This window comes from Chrysemys picta, chromosome 12, assembly GCF_011386835.1.
Source record: "Chrysemys picta bellii isolate R12L10 chromosome 12, ASM1138683v2, whole genome shotgun sequence".
Classification (NCBI taxonomy): Eukaryota; Metazoa; Chordata; order Testudines; family Emydidae; genus Chrysemys; species Chrysemys picta.
The window spans coordinates 26,913,949-26,941,710 of record NC_088802.1 but is presented as its reverse complement, the minus strand read 5'-3'; the positions used below and the strand labels follow the sequence as shown (position 1 = coordinate 26,941,710).

The window sequence follows — 27,762 nt, the reverse complement described above, 5'->3', positions numbered from 1 at the left end:
ATTTTAACATTCAAAAAATAGGACAGTCCACAGAGAAGGTAGCCCCCCCCCGCCACCATCCACCTCCTCCGACTGCCCCCCACAGAAACCCCAACCCATCCAACCCCCCCTGCATCCTGTCCCCTGATCACTCCCTCCCGGGACCCCTCTCCCTAACTGCCCCCCAGGACCCCACCCCCTATCTAAGCCTCCCTTCTCCTTGTCCCCAACTTCCCCCTCCTGAGACCGCCCCAACTTCCCCCCTAGGACCCCACCCCCTACCTGTCCCCTGACAAACTCCCGGGACTCCCATGCCTATCCAACCGCTGCCTGTCCCCTGACTGCCATCCCAACCCCTGACCCATCTAACCCCCCCTTCTCCCTGCCCCTGACTGCCCCCCCAAACCTCCACCCCATCCAACCCCCCAGCCCCCTTATGATGCCACTCAGACCAGCCTGTCTGGCTCCGCGCAGCGCCAGACACACTGCTGCATACATGCTGCCGTGCTCCCCTGCGGAGCCACAGCTCCCCCCCGCACCTGCCTTCCAGATTTGAACACCTCAAAATTCAGGAGTGCTCAAGCTCAGTTTGGGCGGCTGTTACTTCATTTCTCCCAAATCAAATCTACTGATCCACTGTAACTTGCTGTAGAAAAAGTAGGATAAAACTGAGCAAGAAATGCTTCCCAGTGGTTATTAGGACTGGAATTGCTATTTTCAACAGCCATTGCCTTTTTGTTCGTTTGTTTGTTTGTTTGTTTAAAAGGAAGACAGTGATATTGCATTGGCAAATTCCCCATAGAAAGAAAGAGTGGAAGAAAAGAATAATAAAGGCACCTCAACTTTTCCTCATTTGTGTAGGACAGTCTTATAATATGCATCCAGATATCCTCCAATCACACAAGCTGAAAATCGTTCCACTTTACTGCAGTTCTGTAACCATATGGGAACCAATCCTGTCTGTGTTCTGTGCACATGTAAAATTCATGCTGAATGACCTGCCGTGGGAGCGAGTTACCAGTGACCCAGGGCTGCAGCGGAAGGAGGGTGCAGGTGGGGGAGGGGGGGAGAGAGCCCAGGGCTGGGGCAGCAGGAGGTGTGTGTGTGGGGCAATGAGGGAGCCCAGAGCTGGGGCGGCAGGGGGTGGGGAGAACCCAAAGCTGGGACAGCAGGGGGGTGCAGCGAGGAGCCCAGGGCTGGGACGGGGGGCAGCCAAAATTTTTTTTGCTTGGGGCGGCAAAAAACCTAGAGCCGGCCCTGCTGTTGGGTACAGTTCACGATAGTGTTGAGTGCAGGGGTGCTGAAGTGCTGTTATCCGTATGAGTAAAGGGTGGCAGAACCAATGGGAGATTAATGCACAGGCCCACAGGGCCCGTGCCTAGGGGTGCCAGCCAATTTGGGGGCCCCTGCAGGAGCGCCGGAACCTGTGCAGAAGTGAGGGTGCCACTGGCTCCAGAACTGTGGCCCCGCTTGTCCTCTTCCCCTGTGGCTCTGTCCCCTGCCAGGCTGGAAGCTGGAGCCTGGCTGTGGTAAGAGGCGCCCAGGGAGCCGGGGCCAGTTGTGGGGAGCCCTGGCCCCTCCACCTGCCCAGGGTGGGGGGCCAGGGAGCCTGAGAGCAGCCCACAGTCTGTATCCCCAGGGTAGGTGGAGAGTCCGGGCCTCCCCACTGTGACTTGGGCTACCTGGGCAGCTCTTACCACAGGCCAGCTTCCGGCCAGGCCTGGGAGTGGAGCCTTGTGGGGGAAGAGGAGGACCAAGGGGCAAGACCCCATGGTGAGGGGAGCTGGGGAGACCAAATGTTCTTTGTACCCAGCTCCCAATAAACCTTAATCGGCCTCTGGGTGGTGTGGGCAGAGCCACGGGAGCGGGCGGTGAGGTTGGTGGCTGCATTTGGGCCAGACTGGAGGGCAGCGGCCAGGAGTCAGGTAGAGCAGCTAAGGGGAGTCTGGGTTAGTCGAAGTCATGACACCCGCACTGGATGGATCAGGAGCAGTGCTTTGAGGACTGGCCCTGCCTCCATAGCCCTGATTGGCTGGGGATGGGCACACAGGAGAAGCTGGCCTCCCGCCCCGTCCCTCAGAGCCCTGGCTGGCTGGAGAGCTGGCAGGAAATCCTGCCTCTCCTGCCTGCTGCCAGCCCTTTTCCCACCCTTCGAGAAGGGGCTGTCGGAGAGACATGTGCTGTCCCTGCAGGGACACAGCAGGGCCCAGGGGAGCCTGAGCTCAGGGCTGGGAGCTGGGCCCAGGGAGCCGCCCTGCGCATGTGCGAACGGGCCCTGGCCCAGAGGGAAGGAGCCTGTTGGTGCCCGATGCAGGCAGAGCCTCTCAGGCCTCTGGGATTGGTGCCCGGCCCCCTCCTGCTGATGGTTCTTGGCAGCGACGCGGGGCTGTGGCCAGGCTGAGGAGGGTACCAGGGTGGGTCTCTGCAGAGTTTGGAGCAATCCAGCAGGGAGAGGCGCCCCAGTGCCCAGCGGATAACTGAGGCCTACAGCTGGGCCAGCGGAGGGACAGGGAGGCGAATGTGCTGAGAATACGCCCAGCTGTGGAGCTGGGAATATCCTCTGTAAAGCCCTCACATCACTCGGCTCTCTCCTCCCCACACAGATCAGGGGAAAGGGAGCTTCCGGCGCAGCAGAGCCAGTGACATGCGGGTAGCCCAGGGTAAGTGGTAAGTGTGTCCCGCTTGCATTGTCCCCCCTCACAGGGGTGACACACACACACACACACACACTGCAGAGATCTGGGAGCAGAGTGCCAGCGGTGAGAATTCCCTCAGACACAGCTATGGGGACATCAGTCTGGCGCGAGGCTAGAGACCAGAGCTCACCTCCAGGACTCCTCAGCGCAGCCTGATCTGGCCAAGATGCAGCTGCTATTCCTCGGTGGAGGAGTTGGGAAGGAGGCCAAGGAAAGATTTTATGGAAACTCCACTGTGATCATAACTCTTAGCGGGGTTTTGTTCCATGAGGTTTTGTTCTTGACAACTTGTTTCGTTTTGCCCACAGCCTGGCCCAAGGACTGCAGCGAGATAACCTGGAACAGGGTCAGTGGCGTCTTTGTCATCCAGCCCACAGGACTCCATCAATTCGAGGTCTACTGAGAGCTGAACAGCACCAGTGAGGGCTGGACGGTTCTCCAGCAGAACCGTCACAACACACAGATCACCTGGGCTGAGTCCTGAAGCACCTACAAGTATGGCTTTGGCAACGTGCAGGATGACTACTGGTTGGGGACGGAGTACATCTATCGGATCACCAAGCAGAAGGTCTACCAGGTCAGATTTGTCATCCACGATTCATCTGGCACCATGAAATATGCAGAGTACAACCTCTTCGGTCTGGAAGACGAGTCCAAAGGCTACAGGCTGAGGCTGGGCTCTTACACTGGGACTGCAGGGGACACCATGGCTTCATACAATCCTACCACCGTGCATGACAACATGAAGTTCTCTGCTAAAGACCTGGATCAGGACACTTCCAGTGGGAACTGTGCGTCTAGCTCTGGTGGGGGCTGGTGGTACTCGGCTTGTCATTCTGTTCGACTGAACATCAAAGGGAGCATCACTTGGGGTAGTTTCTGTAGCGGGAACTGCCAAGCCTCCGCCATCCTCATCAAACCAGCGTCCTACTGTTAGTCCCCCCTTCCCCACCCTCCTGTCTGCAGTGAGGCCAACCCCTGCTCCACGAAGGGAGGGAAAAGGGTCAGAGTGTATCATGGCCAAACCTCCCGCCCGCTTTCACGGGCCTTGCTGGGGGAAGTATCAGGGTTACCCAGGAAACGGGGACACTTTCCTTCTCCTCTCCCTCCCTGCAGACTTTCTGAGCTTTTTTCCACTGGGCCATTCTCCGCTGGGCTGACTCCCATGCACCAGCGTTCGGCTGGAGTGACTCTTCCGCGTCATTTTAGCTCGGCGATGCGATGAGCAGGCCTAGAGGTTACTGGAAAGGTGAAATCCCAAGCATGGCGGGAGCTTCTCAAACACCCTCTGCATGGCCCTGCCTCGGGATCCAGGCTTTGAAATAAACACACACTTCTAAGCAGTGAGGTCTGCAGATGGTAATTCTGTGCCCTGCTGTCACCGTCTCTCCGGGTGCTCCCATGGGCACCACGCTGCTGGAGAACATGCCTGGCGTTACCAGGTTCACAGGCAGGGCATACGGGGCTGCTGGGATGGGTCTGCAAGAGTAAATCTCCAGGCCACCAGCCCTTCCATTTGGGGCGGGGAGGAGGAGAGACTGGGGCCAGAGGGATTTTCTGGGGGAGGAGAAAGAGGAGATGTGAGCAGGAGGAGAGACTTGGGCCCTTAGTGCTGGGATAGAGGAGTCCTTGGGCCCCCTGCCCTCCGGACCACATCCAGAGAGCCTGTAGGGCGGAGGCAGCGTCCATCCCACTCCCACTGCAGGCGGAGCCGCTCCTCGCCTGAGACTGAAGGCTCTGCCCGCAGCTCTGCCTGGCCACGTACAGACTCCTGGAGAAGGAGTGCGGTGCCTCATACCAGGGCATCCTGTGGCAGCCCCCATCTATGGGGTATCACACTGGGCCTAAATGCTGCGGCCAGGTCCCTGGATTCTGCAGCACTTCATTTAAATTAAAGAATGGTGCCCAGGGGCTGGGGCTGAGGGCATCTTCGTGGGGTTGGACCCTGCTGGCTGGAGCCATGTGCCAGCAGGGACCGGGTGGGGAGGCCCCAGACCACTGGGCCGAATGCATCCCACTGCTTGTGTGGTAAAATGCAGCCTGTTTCCCCAGCTAGCACATGGTCCCATGGCAGCTTGCACACTAGTTAGCTAGGAGTCTGGCCGCACCCCTTGGCGGAGGACAGTGCCCCTATGGCGGCCCGCAGGCCTGGTGCAAGGACTGGTCCCTTTCCCTAGTGCTGTCTGGGCCCAAGGTAGGAACCCTGCCCCACTCCTGCACAGAGAGGGGGAGGGGAGGAAAGAGGCCCCTGGTGCTCCGATGCCACCTGGCACAGGGCCTGGCTCTTCATCTCTACATCCGTTCTGCCCCTGCAGTCAGCAGGGCCCAGTTCTCTGAGGGGATCAGTGCCCCCTCCCTCGGCATCACCGTGGAGCTGCTCCGTGTAACACCATCATTCAGCTTGTGCCGATCAATCCTTTCATAGGAAACATTTGAAAATGCTTTGAAATCTCCCGGCTCCCTCCCAGTCCGGGGCTCCTGGCCGGCCCCTGCCTGTCGCCACGGGCAGGTTCTCACACTCCCCTCAGAGCACACGGGGGGATGGGGACCTGGGACATTAGGCAGTGGTCTGGCCAGCGAAATCCCTGTTCTTTGTTCCTGAGCCGCACCTGGCACTGATGCCAGTCCCATTCCCAGGCCGTGAGGTTACACGCAAGCTGCCAACAGAAAAGGGGCATGTTCATCTTCCCTCTTCAGCAGCATTGGCTGATCCCACTGCGCCCTGCAGAGCCACAGTGAGCCAGGGATGCTGGCTGGGCAGCACTGGGCGTGGGCTGGGCCCTGGGAGACAGGCCATGGGCAGAGCAGGGGTGGGGGCAGGCAGGGCTAAGCAGAGCTCTGGAAATCTGTGGGGAGGATGTCTGTGCGTAGGGGGATGGATGGGGGAGCCTGACTGTGGGATTGGCCTGAGCTGTGAATCTGGGCTGGGCAACAGTGACTGTCTCCACAGCAAGGCAACTAGGGCTTCCCATAGGGCTGTGCCAGGGAACAGAGGCTGCAGCTTCAAGCAACCATGCAGGGGGCTCCCCAGAACCACAGGTTCCCCCACAACCCTGGTCCAGTCCTCCAGACACTCCTCCCCCAATGCTCTTCTCTCCCATAATTCCCCTTATCCCGGTCACCACCTTGCCCCCACGTTCCCAATCGCCCCGCCTGGCTCCCCAGCTCCCCTCCGCTCTGGGCTGCTGTGAGCGCGGAGCCGCGGAGCGTGCTCTTAGCTGGCTGCTCCAGGGACACTGTCCTGGCAGAGGGAACTGGGAGTCGCGGCTCCTGAAGGACGGGTTTGTGTTCCCAGCTTCTCACCGGCTCTTCCCTTTAGCAGCTGCCCGGTGCCCTCGTCTCCTGCTCCTCACCGGCCTGCTGGCACTGTCAGCCCCAGTTCTCACCCTGGAAATACACAAGCTGAATATCTTAACGGGACCCACCCATGCAATCAGGAACTTCCACCCAAAGCACCTGAAGGCAGGTGTGTTATCTTGTTGTCACATTCCCAGCTTTGCCCAGCTGGCAGAGCGTTTGTGGCTCCCAAGCGCTGTCTCTGTGTCTCACCCGACATTCATCCAGCAGGGATGGGGAGGAGCTTGTGGCTGTGGTCACCGTGTGATTGTGCTCAGTGGCCCCTTGGCATGTGGTTTGGGGTCCGGCCCTGCCAGCATCTCCTGAAAACTGACAGGAGCCAAACCCCCTCCAGGCCAACCATCTTTGTGGGGGTCTGTCCCTTGTGGGGGGGGATGACAGGCCAGGATCGCCGGGCCATGAGGCTGGAGTCAAGTCAGAACATTGGTTATATGCCCAGTGCTCGGCCCTCGGCTGACAGTCAGATCCAGGGTGTGCCCAGAACAGGGCGGCCCGGGTGGGCTCCATGTGGCCAGGAGATCACACACGCATGTGTCCCTGGCCCTGTCACACGGATGCTGAGCTCCCCCAGGATAACAAACCTGCGGGATTCCAACCCCATTAGACACTGTGGGACACAAGCAAATCCGCAGCATGGACACACCCAAAGCTGGAGGACAGATAATGATAACACAACTCAGACAGTAATAACAGCAACCCGTGACATCTTCCTACTGCAGCGTTACTCGGAGGCCCCAGTTGTCACGGAGGATGGGGGAGCCAGGGCCCTGCACCCCCCACTTCCTGCAATTCACTGGGACTCTCAGCCAGCCAGTAAAACAGACGGTTTATTAGACGACAGGATCACAGTCCAAAACAGAGCTTGTAGGTACAGAGAACAGGACCCCTCAGTCAGGTCCATCTTGGGGGTAAGGAGCCCAGACCCCGGTGCTGGGCCTCCCTCCGTTTCCCCAGCCAGCTCCAAACTGAAACCCTCCAGCCTTTGTCTCTTTCCTGGGCCAGGAGGTCACCTGATCTCTTTGTTCTCCAACACCTTCAGTTGGCACCTTGCAGGGGAGGGGCCCAGGCCATCAGTTGCCAGGAGACAGGGTGTCGGCCATTCTCTGTGGAGACCCCTGCACACCCGTGCCCTCTTGGGCTCTGCAACAATCACACCCTTATCCCATCACCTAGATACTTAAGAAATGCATAGGGGAAACTGAGGCACCCACAGTATTCAGAGAAAACATTAAGACCATTCTCACTTTGTCACACCCAGTCTGTAGGCAGGGTGCCTGGGACTGGACACTGCACCCCCAGGGACAAGAGGACAGGCCCTGTGGCAGGGAACTCATGCTCTAGGGTCACAACACCCCACACCGGGCAGATGAAGCAGGTAAAGGGGGTGGGGTGGGGATGGGGTGTAGGAAAAGGTTAAGGGATCTCATTTAGCACAGAAGGCTGGAGGCTGAGCTCACTCACAAATCAGGGCCTTCGACACAGGGTTGGCAGGTGTCGGGTTTTCGACCAGAACGCCTGCTCGAAAAGGGACCCTGGCAGCTCCAGTCAGCAGTGCCCACCGGGCCATTAAAAGTCTGGCCGGTCGGTGGCGCAGCGGGGCTAAGGCAGGCTCTGCGGGGCTCCCGGAAGTGGCCGGCACGTCCCTGCAGCCCCTAGGCGCAGGGGCGATCAGGAAGCTCCAGGAGATGGCCTCATCCCGAGTGCCGGCTCTGCAGCTCCCATTGGCCGGGAACCATAGCCAATGGGAGCTGCGGGGCCTGTGGGCGCAGGCAGCACACAATGCTGCCTGGCCATGCCTCCTCCTAGGGGCTGCAGGGACGTGCTGGCCGCTTCTGGGAGCCCTGCGGAGCCAGGGCAGGCAGAGAGCCTGCATTAGCACCGGTGTGCCGTTGACCAGGAGCCGGCTGAGGTAAGCGCTGCCTGACCGGAGCTCGCACCCAGAAACCCTGCCCCAGGTCGGAACCCCCTCCCACACCCAAATTCCCTCCCAGACCTCACACCCGGCACCCCAACCCCCTGCCCCAGGTCGGAACCCCCACCTGTACCCTAATCCCTCCCAGACCACACAACCCCACCCGCACCCCAATCCCCAACACTAGCCCTGAGCCCCCTCCCGCACCCAAACTCCCTCCCAGAGTCCGCACCCCAACCCTCTGCCCCAGCCCGGATCCCCCTCTGCCACCCGAAACCGCTAATCTCCAGCCCAATCCCAGAGCCCGCATCCCCACCGGAGCCCTCACCCCTCCCTGCACTCCAACCCCCAGCTCCAGCCCAGTGAAAGTGAGTGAGGGTGTGAGAGCGAGCGACTGAGGGAGGTGGGCTGGGCTGGAGTGAGTGGGGGTGGGGCCTTGGGGAAGGGCATGAAAGGGGTTGGGTCAAGGGCGTTTGGTTTTGTGCAAGTAGAAAGTTGACAACCCTACTTAAGGACCTTTGAAAAGCAGCCTCCTTAGCACCGCTCCTGATACCAGGGGCCAAGGCGCCCCCGGACATGAGAACCACAATAGGCCAGAGCAAAACGCTGCGTTAGAAATTGGAGCTCAGTCTGCCAAGCGAACGATAGCTGACAGACAGGAGATGTGGGAATTAAGGTTGTGCCTTCAGCCAGCAACTGGTGTTCATCCGTTTGCACCACACACGCACCTGTAGGCTGGGCCACTATTTCCTTCCCTGCCTGTTTAGTGTCTCTCGGTCCTTACTGTGCCCATCACCGTGGTGTCTGAGTTGCAAACCAAGGGTTTGACGTGTGCATATGAACCTGCCTGACTGGAAGGACGTGGTTTGGTGTGGATCAGTGACTGCTGGGGCGATTGGTGGCAGAAGGCTCTGAGGGCCTGGCTCATTCCGACCTGGCTCATTCCAATGGCTTCTACAGCTGACAGCAGCCCAGTCTCCTGCCTGGGTCCGATGCAAACCAGGAAGTACAGGACCAGGGTTAATAAGAACAGCTCAAAAGATCATTTTCGCTGAGCCCAGCGCTGCACAGATTTCCAGCTTAGGTTTGCATTTTCAGCAAAAGTTCTTCTTGATTATTTTCTCCCAACCCCTTTGTGCCTCCATAATAGCCAGCCACCCCGTCAGTCGCATCCTGGGGCTCTCTAAGGACAGTGTGTGTGCGTGTATCCGTACGTCTGTACATATGTGTATGTGTACATGTGTGTATGTATGTGTGTACATGTATGTGCGCGAGTGTGTGCACATGTGAGTGTGCGTGTGTATGTGTGTACATGTACCCCAGTCAGATGTATACATCTGGATTTCCTTTGAAAGAATTTTCAAATTGAGCTGATCAAGTGCAATGGCAAAGCACCCAATTCCTCTGCCCCCCAACTGCCTTCGCTGCTTTAACGTACAATCACAACCTGCTCCGCTGACACCTCTGACTCCTGAAAGCCCTAACGCTCCAGGGGAGCAGGCCGTGCCCTGCCCTGCCCTGGCTGCCGCGGGTGTTACCTCGGAGGGAATCGTTCCAGATTCCAATGGGTGGCAGGTCCAGGGAAGAGCCTTATCTGGGGGAGGCTGTACCAGACCCGCCCAACCCAGGCAGGCTCCCAGGTACTCTCTGCTCGGGGTGATAAGGCTCCTTAGCAGTTTCTCTCCAAACATATTCCAGTTCAAGACACCAGAGAGCTCCACAGCAGGGCAGCATCCCCAGAGCACAGCAGGGCGGGGGTTAGGGGGAGCAGTCGGTAGCAGCACCTGCCCCTCGTACGCAGGAGCGAGAAGTGCCAGCCTCTCTGCACAGAGCAGCAGCGTTCAGCCTGGGCCAGACGTGCTGCGGTGATGGGTAAGAGCGGGCTCGGAGAGCCAGAGGGTCTGTGGGGCAGCGCTGGGCCCTTCTGCTCCACATTAGGGCCGGGCGGGCGTGTTCAGCTGGGATTGGAACCCACCAGCACTTGTGGGTGTGAATGTGGGGCTGGAACGCAATGTGGGGCGCTCCCACCTCGCCCGGGGGCGACTGGGGGGAAGGGCAGAGAGACACCTGGGCTGAGACCCCAGCTCCAGGGAGACAGTCACCCCGGCCCAGCCGGCTTAAATTGCCCAGCTGTGTGACAGCCCCCCCATCCCCGAGGGGTCCCCCCCCGGTATGTCACAGCAGGGTAATGTGCGTACTGAACGGCAGGGGTTGCCAGAGACTGGCTGGGAGAGCCCTTTGGGGATGGAGGAAGCAGCACTAAGGTACATGCCAACCTCCCTACAGAGGAGGGGCCGTGCCCCGCAGGTGTGGGGCAGGGAGCTGGGACACTGCGTGGTGGGTCATTGTCTGGCCCAGGCCCTTCCTAGCCGGAGGCCGAGGCATTTCCTTCAGGTCACCTTCCGCTGCAGCTTGGCCACGGGCCCCCATAACCACTATCCCAGCCAGGGATCCCAAGTGGGGATTGTCACGGCTGGCTCCTCCCTGCTGCCAGCAGCTCTTCACTGCCAGGGAATTCCTGAAATCCTGTGTGCCCCTCCCCCACCCACATCCTGGGGCTGTGAGTGCCCCCCCAGACAGCCCCTCCCCCAAGCTCTGAGTGCCCCTGGCCAGTCCCTCCCCTCAACCCTGCCCCCAATGAGGGGGGCAGGGAGCAGCTGGGACCCACACATGTGCACACCACTAGGGTGACCAGACTGCAAGTGTGAAAAATCGGGACAGGGGATGGGGGATAATAGGATCCTATAAGAAAAAGACCGAAAAAAGGGGACTGTCCCTATAAAATCAGGACATCTGGTCACCCTAGCACACCCCTACGGAGTGGCAGGGCCCACACACGTGAAACGGAGCTCATTAATAACCGATCAACAGCATATATGAAGCAATATACATAATATATAATTTTATTATTTATATAGTTATGAAAAGTAAATAATACATGGAAGAAATGAAAGGCTTTTTTTTACATTTTTTTTTTGTTAGTCATCCCTGCCGGGGCCCCGCAAAAAATGTTCGAATTGGGCCCCGCCCTTCCTAAAGCCGGCCCTGCTGGAGAGAACAGGAGGATTCAGTCAGCAGGGGCTGTCGATCCGTCCCATTCACCAGGGCTGCCATCCTGCGGCTTCAGCATTAGTGGCTGGGGTGACTTGGGGAAAGGTCTGAACCTCCCCACATCCCACTTCACTGCTGCCAGAATCCCTCCTGCCCCGCCCCCGCTACAGTCCCCTCCCTACCCAAGCTGGGTGGGGCTGGAGGAGAGGGGTCTGAGAACTTGAGCTGTGGATTGGAGGTGGAACAGCTGTCAGGGGCACTGAAGGGGAGGTGGCAGGAGCTCCCCGTACAAGGAGGGGGGTTGCCACTGGAGATCACTAGGAAGGACAACAAGACTCCATCCTGGGTGTCAGGAGGGGGAATCCATCCCTCAGAGGTGGGCAGGAGCTGGGTGGAAATGCTGCTGGTTCCAGGGGCCGTTAATCCCCCCTGATTCCTCGGAGGCGTCTGAGCCTCAGACAGGTTCTTGTTCCCTTGCAGCAGGAGGACGTCACGGCCAATGTGATGCGCCAGCTCCGTATCATGCGGCACTTGCGCCAGGTGCCCGAGGCGCTGCAGGGCCTGTGCCTCTGAGGACACCAGCAACTCCCGCTCCCTGCTGCAGGTACTGCTCTGGCTCTCTGTAAATGGGGAGCTAGTGGAAGGGGAAATGGAGCCCCCTGGCACTCACAGAAAGCTGATTACAGAATGAGCCCGAACTGAGAGGCACCATATCCGCCCCCGTAAGGAGCCAGACTTCAGTGGTGATACACCCCAGCTGGGGTAGCAACAGGATTGAGAACGAGGTAGGAAGTTCAGAGCAGCAAGGAAAGCCTGGAGGGGAACTTGAGAAGAGAGGTTGGAAAAGTGCAGCAAAGAGAAAGGTGCAGACCTAGCTGTTGGGTCCAGGGTCCTGAGCTGCTATCAATGTCAAGGTGGGACTGGGTTCCCCTACCGGCCCCAGAGGAGGCGGCGTACACGCACCTGGAGAGGGTTCCCAAGCCCAGCAAGGGGGCTACAGGCTGAGCAAGTGCCCCAGCGATGGCAGAAGGACTTCTGTCTGTGGAAAGACCTCTTTGGACTTTTAGTGTGAGGCAAGCTGGGCCCCAGAAGGGTGGACTAAAGGTGGTGACCTGGCCGGAGTTACCAGGCAGAGAAACTGCCGTGGTGCTGGAGCGACCATGGATGAGGGACGCTAACCCGAGAGGGCTGTGATGCCATGCCTGGCCGCCGGGGGGCACCTAACGATGAGTAGATTCATTTATGATTGGCATAGTTGGCAGGATTGAGGTCCCCCTGTGATCCGTGAGGGAAGTCTTGGTTGCTGAAGGAATCATAGAATATCAGGGTTGGAAGGGACCTCCGGAGGTCATCTAGTCCAACCCCCTGCTCAAAGCAGGACCAATCCCCAGACAGTTTTTGCCCTGATCCCTAACTGGCCCCCTCAAGGATTGAGCTCACAACCTCGGGTTTAGCAGGCCAATGCTCAAACCACTGAGCTATCCCTCCCCCAAGCAGGTGTATGTTGTGTGCGACCAAAGCTCTCCAGGAAAATAGGTGGTTTTTCTAGCTGCCCGCCCTGCAAACTCAGCCTGAGATCTGAGAGACAGATTAATGCATTGCCAACAATACTGATCCTGGAGCTAGGACGTTGTAGGGATGTGTGCACTGGTTTTAGGGGTGTTGTTTTTTAAGCATAGCAGAGTCTTACAGATTTGCATACAACCTTGTAAAGGCCTCCACGTTTTCTTCACCCTATGAGAAAAGCAGTCTAAGTACGGCCAACCCCAAGTGTTCCAAAATCATGAGTCACCCCCCGCAAAAAAAGACTATGAGATTGGCTTCAAAATCATGAAACTGAAACCAAAAATAATGAAGTTTGGTTACTTGTTATCTTACTTCTGTGTTTTGAGCCTTTGAACTACACTCGGATCATGTTTTTGAAGCCCAGACCTTACCCTTTTAAAAATATGAATAGTCACATGAATCTGGGAGCTGGGGCTTTAAGAAAAAAAAACCCAACCAAATACCATGAGAGTCGGGATAAAATTGTGAAAGTGGGCAACACTATAAGTGTCCCTGGAGCCAAATTCTTTTTGGAATTAAATGCTCACCCCAGTTTTTAGGCGTGATTCTTATTTCTTTCCTCCGCGAAGATAAATGATTTAGAAATATTTCCAGCTTTACTCACCAGTGCTGATCACAGTGAGCTGACTTGTACTTCACCGCGCTCTGCGTTTAGCTTCATCGCGGCTCGGGATTTGGTGAAACTCCTTTCATTCGGGCCAGTCCAGGGACTTGTCAAACCCAAAGGGCCGGGGAGCGCTGAACTTTGGCAATTTTCTTTTCCTGTTATTGATCCTGCTCCAGAAGGAGTTTATCTCGGACACCGTCATGTGCCAGTGGCAAAGAATCCTAGAGAGCATCACTTTCTTCCAACACGGAACATGGACCTTTATTAGAATAAGCAACGCAATGCTAACCCTAAAGCTCCTCTGTTTCTGCTTTACTGTAGAGCTCTGCCTAGAAGCTCCCCAAGCCTCAGTGCTGCCTGGCGGATTGCTACAGATTTAAAGAAACAATACCCATAACGTCACCGTTTCGTTAATTCTTTTGACCATGAGCAACACAGACTAGAATCCGGATCTCTCTCTCTCGATGCTGCGTTGGTTCTGCAAGGAGAAGAGGCGTATAAAGCAGGTGCTCAGAGGCTACAGTGGTGAAGACCAAAGTACTGAGGAAGAGAGAAGTAGTAAGCACTCATTTTACTCATGAAAGTGAGCCGATCTGACTCTGAACACACACAGGCAGCAGGTCAAGTGAGAAAGGAGGAGCCAATAGTCACTTGCTTTTAAACTGGGGCCCAACAAGCTCTGTATGGCCTGTCCTCACCAGGGTTCATAACCACATTTGAAAGGGTTGGTGGTGGCTTGCATCCATGCAATGGTTTCAAACACAGCTGAAGTAGCACCTAGCAAGCTGGAGGGTGAGAAGCGCCATTAGTGGTTTACAGCAATTGTTCCCAAGCACCTCCAGGTACTGATTCCACGGGCCTCGGAGCCTGTAGCTGGCCCGTTCCTGCCTTAATAGTTGGGCCCTGATGCGCTACTGCATCTGACTCAGCTGCCCCCACCCTCGGGCTCAGGGGAGCTGAGTCGGCTCCGAATAGCAGTCACGATTTCCCAGACAGCCGGGTTAGAGAGCGCACAGCAGACCAGGAAGCAGCTGCTGACAATCTACAGAAACCTTCACACCATTTTACAGACTACAACCTATGGCACCTTGCCTCAGGAGAGCTGCTCCGTGTAACCGACATCAGGATCTGAATGCTGCCATCTCTAGGGTGGAGGGCAGCAGCTAACTGGTGAAAAATAAGGAGAATATACTTCAGTTAAAGACAGAGCCATATCCTGACCCACACAAACAGGGGATGAGGAATCAAGTTGTTAGCCTGGCAAATGAGTACAATCGGGGTCAGCCTTACACACAATCTGAACGCAAGTATCAGAGGGGTAGCCGTGTTAGTCTGAATCTGTAAAAAGCAACAGAGGGTCCTGTGGCACCTTTAAGACTAACAGAAGTATTGGGAGCATAAGCTTTCGTGGGTAAGAACCTCACTTCTTCAGATGCAAGTGTCCCAGGACAGCTCACCTAGGGCCTGTGTCCCTATCATGCTGTGATACCAGCGTGGGATGGAGAACCTCATCTCCAGCCACACAGGGGAGCAATTCGTAGACTGATCCAGCCCTTCCAGCAGCTGGTTCTAGCTTGGGGTCTTGCAAACTGCAAGACTGGCCGTGGAGACCAAAAACTCATGGGCCAATCCAGCTCCCAGTGAGCATTTTGCCCTAGGGTCAGGATGGGGCCATTATTTTGTGTCCAGACATTTTCGCTGTGTTTTGAACAATTTCTGTTTTGCCCGCACGGTCTCTTTAAACCCAAAATTCCCACCTGTGTTGTTTTGTTTTGTTTTGTTTTTCATTCTCTTGGAGACTGGGCAATTCTCCTTTTCCCTTGGAAGAGAACATAGGGGTGTGCCTGTTATCACATCTCTCCTGCCAATCTCCTTATCAGCAGCTGCTTTCGCAGGAGGAGGGGGGTTGTATATCCGACTCCTGCTGAATGTGCGAGGGTGTTGGAAGCAAAATATGTTTCCAATGTAAACACATTTCCCATAAGGAGAACTGAAAAGGCAGAACTCAAGAGTACCTTGTGGTTAAATCACAGGACTGGGAGTCAGGACTCCTGACTCACTGTGTGACCTTAGGTTAGTCACGTGACCTCTCCGTGCCTCTCTTTGCCCATCTGTAAAATGGGGATACCAGTGATTTACCTCTCAGTGGGTTGTGAGATTTAATTTGTCACTGTTTGTAAAAATGCTTTGAGCTCCTCAGAGAGAGGAAACTAGAGCATGGCAAAGCATTGTACGCTCATTATTACAGTGCACTGCGAGCTTCTTTAGCATCACAAAACACAGCCATCAGGCTGGCAGATGGCCCAGCACAATATAAATACAACCGGACCAAAGTGCTCATCTGCCCCGACGGACGTGTAATTCAATGCTGAATTCAATCCAGTGGCAGTGCGGGATGTGAAATCTTCTGCCTTTGCTAACTTTGGAAGTGCCTGCAAGTCACTGCAACTCAATGGGTGATTGGTGCCCCTTGTGCTGTGCACTGGTGGGGCTGAATCCAATCTCTAGCAGACAGGAGTCTCTGCATCACAGAAGCCACCAATGCCCCTGGCCCCGTTGATGGCAATTTGGGCTCAGAGGCCAAGCACTGAATGAACCCTGCAGACTGACCTCTCTTTACATCTCTAGAAATGGTCGCACCAGAATGGGCAGCACTGTCACTGCCACCCTACCTGGTCTGTGGATAAACAGGAGACGCTGGTCCCCAGCACTGTCAAACTGGCACAAAATGACTAAATATATTTCCAAATTCACTGAATTCAGCTGACAGGTTAAACCCTTGCCCAAGACTTACAGGGTCCGTCTACACTTGCAGCTGGGAGTGGGCTTCCCAGTGTGGGTCAACAGGCTCGCACTGTGCTCAAAACATCAGCTTGGGCTAGCCACCCAAGTCCAAACCCACCCAAGCCCCTGAGAGAAGGCTAGCCTGGGACACTGTGGCCATACTGATTTTTTTAGCATGTTCGCTCGAGCAGAGCTAGCGTGTGTCAGTCTGGGGGTGGGGGGGGCTGCAACCCATGCTTCCAGCTGCTGTGTAGACACCCCAAAGATCCACACCATTCACACCTCTTTTTTAGCTGGGTTAAGTAAATACGATTTGTAATCTAGTAATACCTCCCATCCAAGGATCTCAAAGCACTTTGCACATCTCAATGAAGCAGGTAATTATTCCTGTTTTACAGATGAGGAAAATGAAACCCAGCGAGTCTGGCCGGCATTTTCAAGAGCAGTCCCTGCTTTTGTGTACCTGGCTTGCGACACCTGATTTCCAGAATGTCTGAGCGCTCACACCTCCCGTTGAAACCAGTGGCTCAATCCCTCTGCAAAATCCAGCCTGAAGTGCCCACCTGAAAATCAGTGACCCCTCTGGAAACTTGGCTTTAGCGGAGTTTCCCAAGGTCAGGGAGGATCAAATCCGACCTGCCTGACCCCCAGTCATGTGCCTGAACCACAAGACCAACTTTCCTCTTTAAGCAGAGTCTATTTGGGCAGCAAAGAGACTCAGGCTCCATGAGCTGTAGTTTAAGCTGTACTTGAGTTCAGTCATTCGTGAATGAAATTGGTTTGCTGGGTTCTTTCCACACTTCCCCATTTCATAACTTTATGTAAAACTTCGGTGCGGTTGTGTGAGACCCAGCGAGCAGGGGCTAAAACCCAGTCAGGACGTACCTCTGTGGGCCTGAGACAAACAGCCTGTTTCCGTCCCGAAGAGGAGACACAGGAGCCCCAGACACAGAGTAACAGCCCCGAAGATTTGTATGCACCGCAAGGTTCCGAGAACCCAGCTCGTGGTTAGTCAGAAGAGTCTCACTATTTGCCTAGCAAATAACGACCTGCAGAAGAGCTCTGTGTAGCTCAAAGGCTTGTCTCTCTCAGCACCAGAAGTTGGTCCAATAAAAGATATTACCTCACCCACCTTCTCTCTCGAATATCCTGGGACCCACCCAGCTACACCACCGCTGCATACATATTTACCTAGCAGTCATTCATGCTACAGCTTTACCCTAATGCAAACTCTCTCCTGCTTCCCACCCAGGCTCGTTAAAAAAGGGAATGATTGAGGGTGGTTGGGAATTTTTTTCAGGTAAATCAGGAGGGGATTGAGTGGACAAGCAAGGTGAGGAAACCCAGCTTGGATGGTCCCCGAATGGCAGTCACTAGAAGTGGCAGAGTCAATCCAAGCAGCTGCTCATGAAGTTCATGCCCTTCCCTGGTGGAAATCTGAAGTAAAGGATGATGCTGTCCTTGAGGAGGGACTTATGAACATGCTGAAGAATAGCTGGGACTTTCCCGTGGTGTGCACCCACCCCCACTCTTTATGTTCCTCCCCAAAGAGCTCTCTGCCCTAAGGTCCCCGCACCTCAATGCAGCTCTCAACGGGCAGATCTGGTGCTCTCCTTACCCTTGTAAATACCGATCCCCCTTGGATGGCTCTCGCCATTGTCAACTTTCTAATCCCAGGAAACCAAACACCCTTGCCCCACCTCCCGCCCCACCCCTTCCCTGATGCCCCACCCCTTCTCCAAGGCCCTGCCCCCCACTCACTCCATCCCTCCTCCCTCCATCACTCACTCTCCCCCACCCTTTCTCACTTTCACTGGGCTGGAGCAGGGGGTTCGGGTGCGAGAGGGGGTGCGGGCTCTGGAATGGGGATGAGGGGTTTGGGGTGCAGGAGGGGGCTCTGGGCTGGAGCCGAGGGGTTCGGCGTGCAGGAGCAGGCTCAGGGCTGGGGCGCGGGAGGAGGTGTGGGCTCCGGGATAGGGCAGGGGGTTGGGGTGCAAGCTGTGGGAGGGAGTTAGAGTGCAGGAGGGGGTTCTGATCTGGGACCGGGGGATGGGGTACAGGAGGGGGTTTGGGGTGCAGAAATGAGTGCAGGCTCTGGGAGGGAGTTTGGCTGTGGGAGGGAGCTTGGGGCAGGGAGTTGGAATGTGGGAGGGGTGAGGGGTGCAGGCTCTGGGAGGGTGTTTGGGTGCAGGTGGGAGCTCAGGGCTGGGGCAGGGAGTTGAAATGTGGGAGGGGTGAGGGGTGCAGGCTCTGGGAGGGTGTTTGGGTGCAGGAGGGAGCTCAGGGCTGGGGCAGGGAGTTGGGGTGCAGGAGGGGGTGAGGAGTGCAAGCTCCAGCCGGGCAGCACTTACTTCAGTTGGCAGCACAGCAGATCTAAGGCAGGCTCCCTGCATGCCCTGGCTCCACGTGGCTCCCAGAAGCAGCTGGCATGTCCGGCCCAGTTCTTAAGTGCAAGGGCGGCCAGGCAGCTCTGTGCCCACAGGCGCTGCCCCTGCAGCTCCCATTGGCCACGATTACTGGCCAATGGGAGCTGCGGAGCCAGAGCTCGGGGCGGGGGTAGCGCACGGAGCTTCCCTGATCGCCCCTGCGGCTAGGGGCCTCAGGGACATGCCAGCTGCTTCCAGGAGCTGCGGAGACCCAGGGCAGGCAGGGAGCCTGCCTTAGCCCCCCTGCATCGCTGATCTTTTTGACCAGGCGTTCCAGTCGAAAACCGGATGCCTGGCAACCCTGGGCTAGGCCCGAGGTTTGAGAAGGAGCTGCAGCACGTAAGACTTTTGCACCAGTTCCCCTGATGAGCAGCAAGAAAACAAACATCGATGGATTTCTGACTGTGCTACGAGACACGCTCCAACATGCATGTATTTGCTTTGCCGAGGCTATTGAAACAGGCAGGCACACTCCTTGAGCACACAGAAGACACATTATCCAGAAGGCTTTGGAGCATTTAGCGTACCTCCTCTCGGACAGCTCCCAGGCAAACTCCCGCTGTTAGCCTCTGCTGTTCGCCGCTCAGCTGGTTCGCTGCTGACTGCCCTTATATACCAGTCAGCATGGGGAGAAGATGACCAGCCCTCTGTGGAGAAAGAAGTGGTTCGGGACTATTTAGAAAAACTGGACGTGCACAAGTCCATGGGGCCAGATGCGCTGCATCCGAGGGTGCTAAAGGAGTTGGCGGGTGAGATTGCAGAGCCATTAGCCATTATTTTTGAAAACTCATGGCAATCGGGGGAGGTCCGAGATGACTGGAAAAAGGCTAATGTAGTGCCCATCTTTAAAAAAGGGAAGAAGGAGGATCCGGGGAACTATAGGCCAATCAGCCTCACCTCAGTCCCTGGAAAAATCATGGAGCAGGTCTTCAAGGAATCAATTATGAAACATTTAGAGGAGAGGAAAGTGATCAGGAACAGTCAGCATGGATTCACGAAGGGGAAGTCATGCCTGACTAACCTAATTGCCTTCTATGATGAGATAACTGGCTCTGTGGATGAGGGGAAAGCAGTGGATGTGTTATTCCTTGACTTTAGCAAAGCTTTTGATACGGTCTCCCACAGTATTCTTGCCGCCAAGTTAAAGAAGTATGGGCTGGATGAATGGACTGTAAGGTGGATAGAAAACTGGCTAGATCGTCGGGCTCAACGGGTAGTGATCAACGGCTCCATGTCTAGTTGGCAGCCGGTTTCAAGCGGAGTGCCCCAAGGGTCGGTCCTGGGGCCAGTTTTGTTTAATATCTTTATTAATGATCTGGAGGATGGTGTGGACTGCACTCTCAGCAAGTTTGCAGATGACACTAAACTAGGAGGCGTGGTAGATACACTAGAGGGTAGGGATCGGATACAGAGGGACCTAGACAAATTAGAGAATTGGGCCGAAAAAAACCTGAGGAGGTTCAACAAGGACAAGTGCAGAGTCCTGCACTTAGGACGGAAGAATCCCATGCACTGCTACAGACTAGGGACCAAATGGCTAGGTAGCAGTTCTGCAGAAAAGGACCTAGGGGTCACAGTGGACGAGAAGCTGGATATGAGTCAACAGTGTGCTCAGTGGTGATCTGGAAGCCTACTTTCGCCACCTCCGACTCAAAGAATACTTTCATGATAACACTGAACAGCGCACTGATACACAGATACCCTCCCACCAACAACACAGGAAGAAGAACTCCACATGGACTCCTCCTGAGGGTCGAAATGACAGTCTGGACCTATACATAGAATGCTTCCGCCGACATGCACAGGCAGAAATTGTGGAAAAACAACATCGCTTGCCTCATAACCTAAGTCGTGCAGAACGCAATGCCATCCACAGCCTCAGAAACCACCCTGACATTATCATCAAAGAGGCTGATAAAGGAGGTGCTGTTGTCATCATGAACAGGTCTGACTACCAGAAGGAGGCTGCCAGACAACTCTCCAATACCAAATTCTACAGGCCGCTTTCCTCAGATCCCACTGAGGAATACACTAAGAAACTGCACCATCTACTCAGGACACTCCCTACACTAACACAGGAACAAATCAACATACCCTTAGAGCCCCGACGGGGTTATTCTATCTACTACCTAAGATCCACAAACCTGGAAATCCTGGACGCCCCATCATCTCGGGCATTGGCACTCTCACTGAAGGACTGTCTGGATATGTGGACTCCCTACTCAGACCCTACGCCACCAGCACTCCCAGCTATCTCCGTGACACCACAGATTTCCTGAGAAAACTACAATGCATTGGTGACCTCCCAGAAAACACCATCCTAGCCACCATGGATGTAGAGGCTCTCTACACAAACATCCCACATACAGATGGAATACAAGCTGTCAGGAACAGTATCCCTGATGATGACACAGCACAACTTATTGCTGAGCTCTGTGACTTTATCCTCACGCACAATTATTTCAAATTTGGTGACAATATATACCTCCAGACCAGTGGCACCGCTGTGGGCACCCGCATGGCCCCACAATATGCCAACATTTTTATGGCTGACCTGGAACAACGCTTCCTCAGCTCTTGTCCACTCATGCCCCTTCTCTACCTACGCTATATTGATGACATCTTCATCATCTGGACCCATGGGAAGGAGGCCCTGGAAGAATTCCACCATGCTTTCAACAGCTTCCACCCCACCATCAACCTCAGCCTGGACCAATCTACACGGGAGGTCCACTTCCTGGACACCACCGTACAAATAAGCGATGGCCACATTAACACCACCCTATACCGAAAACCCACCGACCGCTACACCTACCTTCATGCCTCCAGCTTCCACCCCGGTCACACCACACGATCCATCGTCTACAGCCAAGCACTGAGGTACAATCGCATCTGCTCCAACCCCTCAGACAGAGACCAACACCTACAAGATCTTCACCAAGCATTCTCAAAACTACGATACCCACACAAGGAAATAAAGAAACAAATCAACAGAGCCAGACGTGTACCCAGAAGCCTCCTGCTACAAGACAGGCCCAGAAGAGAAACCAACAGAACTCCACTGGCCATCACCTACAGTCCTCAGCTTAAACCTCTCCAACGCATCATCAGTGATCTACAACCCATCCTGGACAATGATCCCTCACTTTCACAGACCTTGGGAGGCAGGCCAGTCCTCGCCCACAGACAACCCGCCAACCTTAAGCATATTCTCACCAGCAACCACGCACCGCACCATAACAACTCTAACTCAGGAACCAACCCATGCAACAAACCTCGATGCCAACTCTGCCCACATATCTACACCAGCAACACCATCACTGGACCTAACCAGATCAGCTACAACATCATCGGCTCATTCACCTGCACGTCCACCAATGTTATATATGCCATCATATGCCAGCAATGCCCCTCTGCTATGTAAATTGGCCAAACTGGACAGTCACTACGCAAGAGGATAAATGGACACAAGTCAGATATCAGGAATGGCAATATACAAAAACCTGTAGGAGAACACTTCAACCTCCCTGGCCACACAATAGCAGATGTAAAGGTAGCCATCTTACAGCAAAAAAACTTCAGGACCAGACTCCAAAGAGAAACTGCTGAGCTCCAGTTCATCTGCAAATTTGACACCATCAGATCAGGATTAAACAAAGACTGTGAATGGCTATCCAACTACAGAAACAGTTTCTCCTCCCTTGGTGTTCACACCTCAACTGCTAGCAGAGCACCTCACCCTCCCTGATTGAACTAACCTCGTTATCTCCACACTGATATATACCTGCCTCTGGAGATTTCCATTACTTGCATCTGAAGAAGTGAGGTTCTTACCCACGAAAGCTTATGCTCCCAGTACTTCTGTTAGTCTCAAAGGTGCCACAGGACCCTCTGTTGCTTTTTACAGATTCAGACTAACACGGCTACCCCTCTGATACTTGAAATCAGGAGTTGAATCCCCCCCACCCCCCAATCCTTCCCTGGAAGAAAGAGAGGATACGATACCTGCTGGGCACAATCCTGACCTGGGGGCAATGAGTTAGAACTGGAGGAGCTCAAGGGGCCTGCGTGGGAATCCCAGCACTTTAAGCCAATGAGGGATGGTTTCCACATCCGTTTAACCAATCTCTCACCTCTGGGGATGTTTCTCTGGATCTCTCTAGCCTGGGACCCCTGGAGATCAGGGACCCACGGCTCTTCCTCTTGGTCCAGCTGGGAGATCACGCTGGGCTTGGGAATTGGAAAACCTGCTCCGGGAAAAGAAATGAAGTGAGATCAGAATTTTACAGTTGTTCTGAGACAGCTGTTTCCAGATGTGCTGGGTGGGTGGATTTTATGACTCTGGCACAGTGCCACTGTGCAAACTCTTTACACCTGCCTAACCCTGCTGAGCCTATGGAGCTGATCCCTCTGAAATCTAAGGGATCAGAGAAGAACCCTGAGCAGAAGGCAACCTGGGCACTTCAAAGATGCCCAGCTTCTAAGACTGAGGGCACAGGAATCCTTACCCAGTGAGGTCACATTCCTGTAATTCTCCTGCATGACATCCCTGTACAGGGCTCTCTGACCCAGGTCCAACAGCGCCCATTCCCCCTTGGTGAAATACACAGCCACCTCCTCGAAGGTCATGGGCATCTGTATCAACAATAAGAGTCCCCCACTCAGAACCTGCTGCCCCAGCCACAGCCCCCACTCCTCCCCCCCTCCCCCCCACAGGCTCAGTCACAGAAAGAGCTGTGAAAATCCCCCTCAGCCCCGGAGAGCAGGAACATTCCTGCAGGAGAACAACCTGGTTGGCTTGGCCATGAGGGGCTCTGGCTTAACCTTTCCTGCTCCCTGCTAATCTCCGGGCTCCCCTGTGCTGGGTCTGAGCTGACTAACAAACTCTTCTCTGTTTGGAAAAGGCTGCCGGGTGTCACTGCAAATCCTGGGCCCTGCAGAGCGGGCAGGTCTCTGACCAGGAGTCTGGCTCAGTTGGATTCATTGGGCAGAGCTCACAGTGTGAAGCACCAGGGCTGGAGCCCAGACACTCAGTCTTGATAGCAGTGAGGCCATGTGGCCTCCCCTTGCAGAAGAGTGGGACCCCTGGGGGGTCTGGTCCACTGAAGGGGAACCCCCAAGGGACTGTTAAAAAACTGGGGGTGTCGCACCGATCCTGTGGATCTGCGACAGCAGCTAGGATGCATACTGAGGAGGGTGAAGGAGAATATGAGGGTGGAAGTGGGAGGTAGGCCAAAGTCTGGACAGGGGTTGCATGGGGTGGGGGAGGAGACAAAGGAGGGCACAGAGGGATGTGCTTGTGGGGGGATGGGAGCAGATGAGGGTTGGATGCATGGGGGAAGGCGCACAGGGATTTGGGTGTTGAGGAGACTGTCAGGAGGTAGCTGGAAGGGTTCCCAGGGGGACATGAGATGGGATTGGCAGGAGACAGGGGATATGGGAGGCAGAATGAAGAGGGCGCAGGGGGATGTATTTGGGGGGTGGGGGGAGATGGGAAGCAGACTGAGGAGGGTGCTGGGGAGGTGGGGTTCAGAGACACACCGGGAAGGGGACAGGCCCAGACCGAGCAGGGGGTGGTCAGATATTTTATAGCTTAAAAGCTGGTGCTATTCAGGCCCAACTTCTGACATTAAAGCAGAAATTTAATTGACTGGTCTCCTCCCCTTCTGCATGTCCTGCTCCCTCCCCTTCCCACCGCACATTCAGGCAAAGCCCCCAGCCACCGGCACAACGCCCTGACAACCCCTACCTGAGCTGGGTCTACTGCCTCCATTCCCCTTGGTACTCTGCAGCCTGTCAGGGTGCAAAGGGCAGGGGAGAGATTTCCCGTCCTCTGTCCTTCTGGGAAAATTCATTTAAATTGCCCTGTTGTCTGGGATCATCCTTTGAATTTACTCCCACAATTATTTTCCATGCATTCCTCTCCTCCCCAGCTGAATGTGCAGATGGCACCTGTGTGCATGCCAAAGCCTTGCAGGGGATTCCCACATGGGGGGGGGCACATTTTGCCTCTGTTGTCCCTGAATTTTTTGGGGGTGTCTGTTTTCTATGGGAAGCCACTAAACCAACCCTCCCTCCCCTGCCCTGCCTCTCTTTAGCTCTTCCCCTTCGGGACTTTCCAAGAGCTTCACCCACATTCACCCCTCAGCCCCTGTGCCCTGGGTCAGGCTCAGAGTCCTGCCCTAGGGGCAGAGACAGCCGCGACTGATCACCCTGCACCCTTAGCCGGAGCTTTGTCACCCAGAGAGCTCCCAGCGCTTTACGTGCATCTCCAGCCCTTCCCCCGGGTCTCTCCCCTCACCCGCAGGCTCCGGCTCAGGGGCTGGTGTCGGCAGAGCCCGGGGCTGCCTCAGGGGCTGGTTCCAGCCCCAGGAGAAAGCCCCCCCGGCTAGGCACAGAGGGGCGCTAGGGAAGGGCTCTCCCCGCACAGACCCCGCTGGCGAGCAGCAGCAGCGGCTCAGCCCGGACTCCCGGCTTTCCATGGAGGAAGCACTGGCAGCACGATCTGCAAATCTGTCTGACCCAGGAAGCTCAACCCCTGATATCCTGAGCAGAGCCAGCGTTAGCAGCCTCCTCTCCCTCAGCAACAAACAGAGCCCGGCCCCTCCAGGAATGAATGAGCTGCATTAAAATCCACATTCTGATGAAAAAACTAGAAGGCCAGGAAATGAACACGGCGCAGGTTCAATGGATTAACAGCTGGATAGTTGATAGGTCTCAAAATGTAACTGTCACTAGGGATTCAGCATTAAGTGGTTGAGTTTCCAGGGGGCCCTGCAGGGGTTGGTTCTTGCTTCGCTATTTAACATTTTTATCAATGAGCTGGGAGGAAATATAAAAACATCACTGATAAAGTTTGCAGAAGACACAAGATTGGGGGAGTGGCAAATAATGGAAAGGGCAGGTCACTGATTCAGAGCAAGCTGGATCAGTTGGTGAACTGGGCACAGGGAATATGTGTTATAATACGGCGAAATGTCAATGTAGACATCTAGGAACACTGAATGTCGGCTGTACTTACTGTCCAGGGAGACAGTGACTGTGGAGAAGATTTGGGCGTTGTGGTGGGTAATCAGCTGAACATAAGGTAATGCAATCCTGGGCTGCTTAAACAGGAGAATCTCGAGTAGGAGCAGAGAGGTTATCTTACCTCTGTATCTGGCACTGGTGCCACCGCTGCTGGAATATTGTGTCCAGTTCTGGTGCCCACAATTGAAGAAGGATGTAGATATATTGGAGAGGGTTTATTGGAGAGTCTTGAGAATGATTAAAGGATTAGAAACCATGCCTTAGAATGATACACTAAAGAGCTCAGTCGATTTAGCTTACGGAAATGTTAAGGGATGACTTGATAAGGGTCTATAGGTATCTGCATGGGGAATCAATATTTAATAAGAGGCTCTCCAGCTCCTTATTAAATAAATAATAAATGTAAATAATGTGTAAATTTTTAACAGTGAGAGTAACTCACCATTGGAACAATTTACCAAGTGTCGGACTGGATTCTCCATCACTGACCATTTGTAAAGCAAATTGGATTTTTTCCCCCTGAAAGATCTGCTCTAGGAGATCTGCTCTGGCCTGTGTTACATAGGCAATCAGACTAGATGATCACAGTGGCTCCTTGGAGCCTTGGAATCTATGAATTGACTTTAGGATTAAACGGCGAGCCGAGACAGAGAAAGAAAGAGAGAGAGCGAGAGAGAGTGGCAGGACAGGAGGAAGAATAGTGGGGAGGCCGAAAGAAATGTGCAAGGGAAGGGGAGACAGAGACAGAGGTGGAGTCTTCACTGGTGCGGTGGTGATGGCTGAGATTTGGGCTTTATAATGATGCAATGATTTTTTGAGATCGACAGGCAAAGCATGACATCCCTGGAGCAGAGTGGAAACGTGACAATCATCCCCCTCCTCCAAGAATCCCTCAATCGGGCCCCCTGTCCTCCCAAAGTCTCTTCTGAAGGGCCTCAAAAGAGGGGTGACGGGTGTAATAGCCCAGCCTCTCATTACTGTGTCCACCAATCATAGGTGCTGGAACTAGGGGTGCTGAGGGTGCTGCCACACCCCCTGGCTTGTAGTGGTTTCCATTATATACAGGGTTCACAGTTTGGTTCAATGGCTCTCAGCACCCCCACTCTACAAATTGTTCCAGCGCCCCTGCCACCAATTAGGCCTAGCTTTCAACATGCCAAGTTTGGTCAACTAACTTCCGGTTCCAATGTCCCATGCTCTTTTTGTTTCCCTGGCATGGTCTCAACACCATCCTTGAGCTACATCCGTAAACTTTTTTGTTTAGACTAGCTTAGGGGGTTTTGTTGTTACAATTTTTTTACTTTTGCTGATTTTATAAACAATTTTATCTACTAGGCTGATTTGGACTTGTGTTACCTTCTGCCATTAATGTTTGTTGTGATGGGTGATTGGGCCACTTTACAACCATTCATCTACTCTCCCATAGTTAGGCTCACAATGGGGGTAGGCCTAGTATGCCCCAACTATCTCTACCAACACCAGAGTGCTGATGGTCCCCATGGCCAGGAGACATCCTTGTGTATCTCTACTGACACAGCCTATGGAACGCAGCTCTGAAATCAAGCATAACTGATCCTTGGAAGTACACCCACCACTCCTCATATCACAGTAAGAGCTCTGCCAACCTGCTCCAACTAATCCCTTCCCCTTTTATTGTGGCTACACCCTAGTAAGGTGGTGGGAGGTCATGCAGATAAAAGCTGGGATTCAAGTCTGTGGAGCACAACACAGACAGTGGCATGTTCTCTAAGAACTTTCTCATGTCTCCTTATCGCATCTCCTCACTGAACTGTTCCCAGTGGCTATTGCCAACTCCAAGGGCCAGGTTTAATGCTGCTGTGACACTGACTACCCTGGTGCCAGCTCTGGCCAGTGCTGCAGGCTAATTCACTCATATGCTAAGAGAATAGAATAGAATAGAATAGAATAGAATGACTTTACACAATTACAGGGAGGGGAGCTAAGGTCACTGGGACTCCGAGGCTGCAATGTGTGATGCCTCTGGCCTACACACACACCATGCTCCTTTCTGCAGCACCTGCCTAGACACAGCCTCAAGCCAATCAGATCCTGTTTGCATGATGTGCTAGGCAAGTGTTTCAGAGAGACATGGGCCCCTTGAGTCTGTGTCAGAGCTGAGTGTGACCCACCCAGGATGGGGGGCTGCATTTGAGGATGTCTCCTGTTGCATGCCTTCTGCCAGCAGCTCTGTTCCTGTTTGGTAGCAGGTTGCTAGGTGTGAGCATGTGAAGGTGCCACAGAAGTGCAAAGCGCTGTATACGTATGCAAGGATACGGGGGTGTATAGCTTTCTATACTGAAAGTTGGATGTCTCAGCTTTCCTTCAATTAAAAAG

At 54.6% G+C, this 27,762-nt stretch overlaps 1 protein-coding gene and 1 pseudogene across 1 annotated transcript; one reads left to right on the top strand and one right to left on the bottom strand.

Annotated features, from left to right (window-relative positions):
* LOC135974453 (fibrinogen-like protein 1-like protein) overlaps window positions 1–4,015 on the top strand; it is a 77,696-nt pseudogene extending 73,681 nt beyond the window's left edge.
* Window positions 4,016–11,414: 7,399 nt separating this feature from the next.
* LOC135974465 (zinc finger protein 707-like) lies at window positions 11,415–23,055 on the bottom strand. Its single transcript, XM_065562660.1, has 3 exons — window positions 22,887–23,055; window positions 22,512–22,625; window positions 11,415–14,335 (listed from the first exon to the last, which is right to left on the bottom strand). Exons 1-3 carry the CDS (start codon window positions 23,011–23,013, stop codon window positions 14,313–14,315), a joined length of 264 nt encoding a protein of 87 aa, XP_065418732.1. The 5' UTR covers window positions 23,014–23,055; the 3' UTR covers window positions 11,415–14,312.
* Window positions 23,056–27,762: the final 4,707 nt, after the last annotated feature.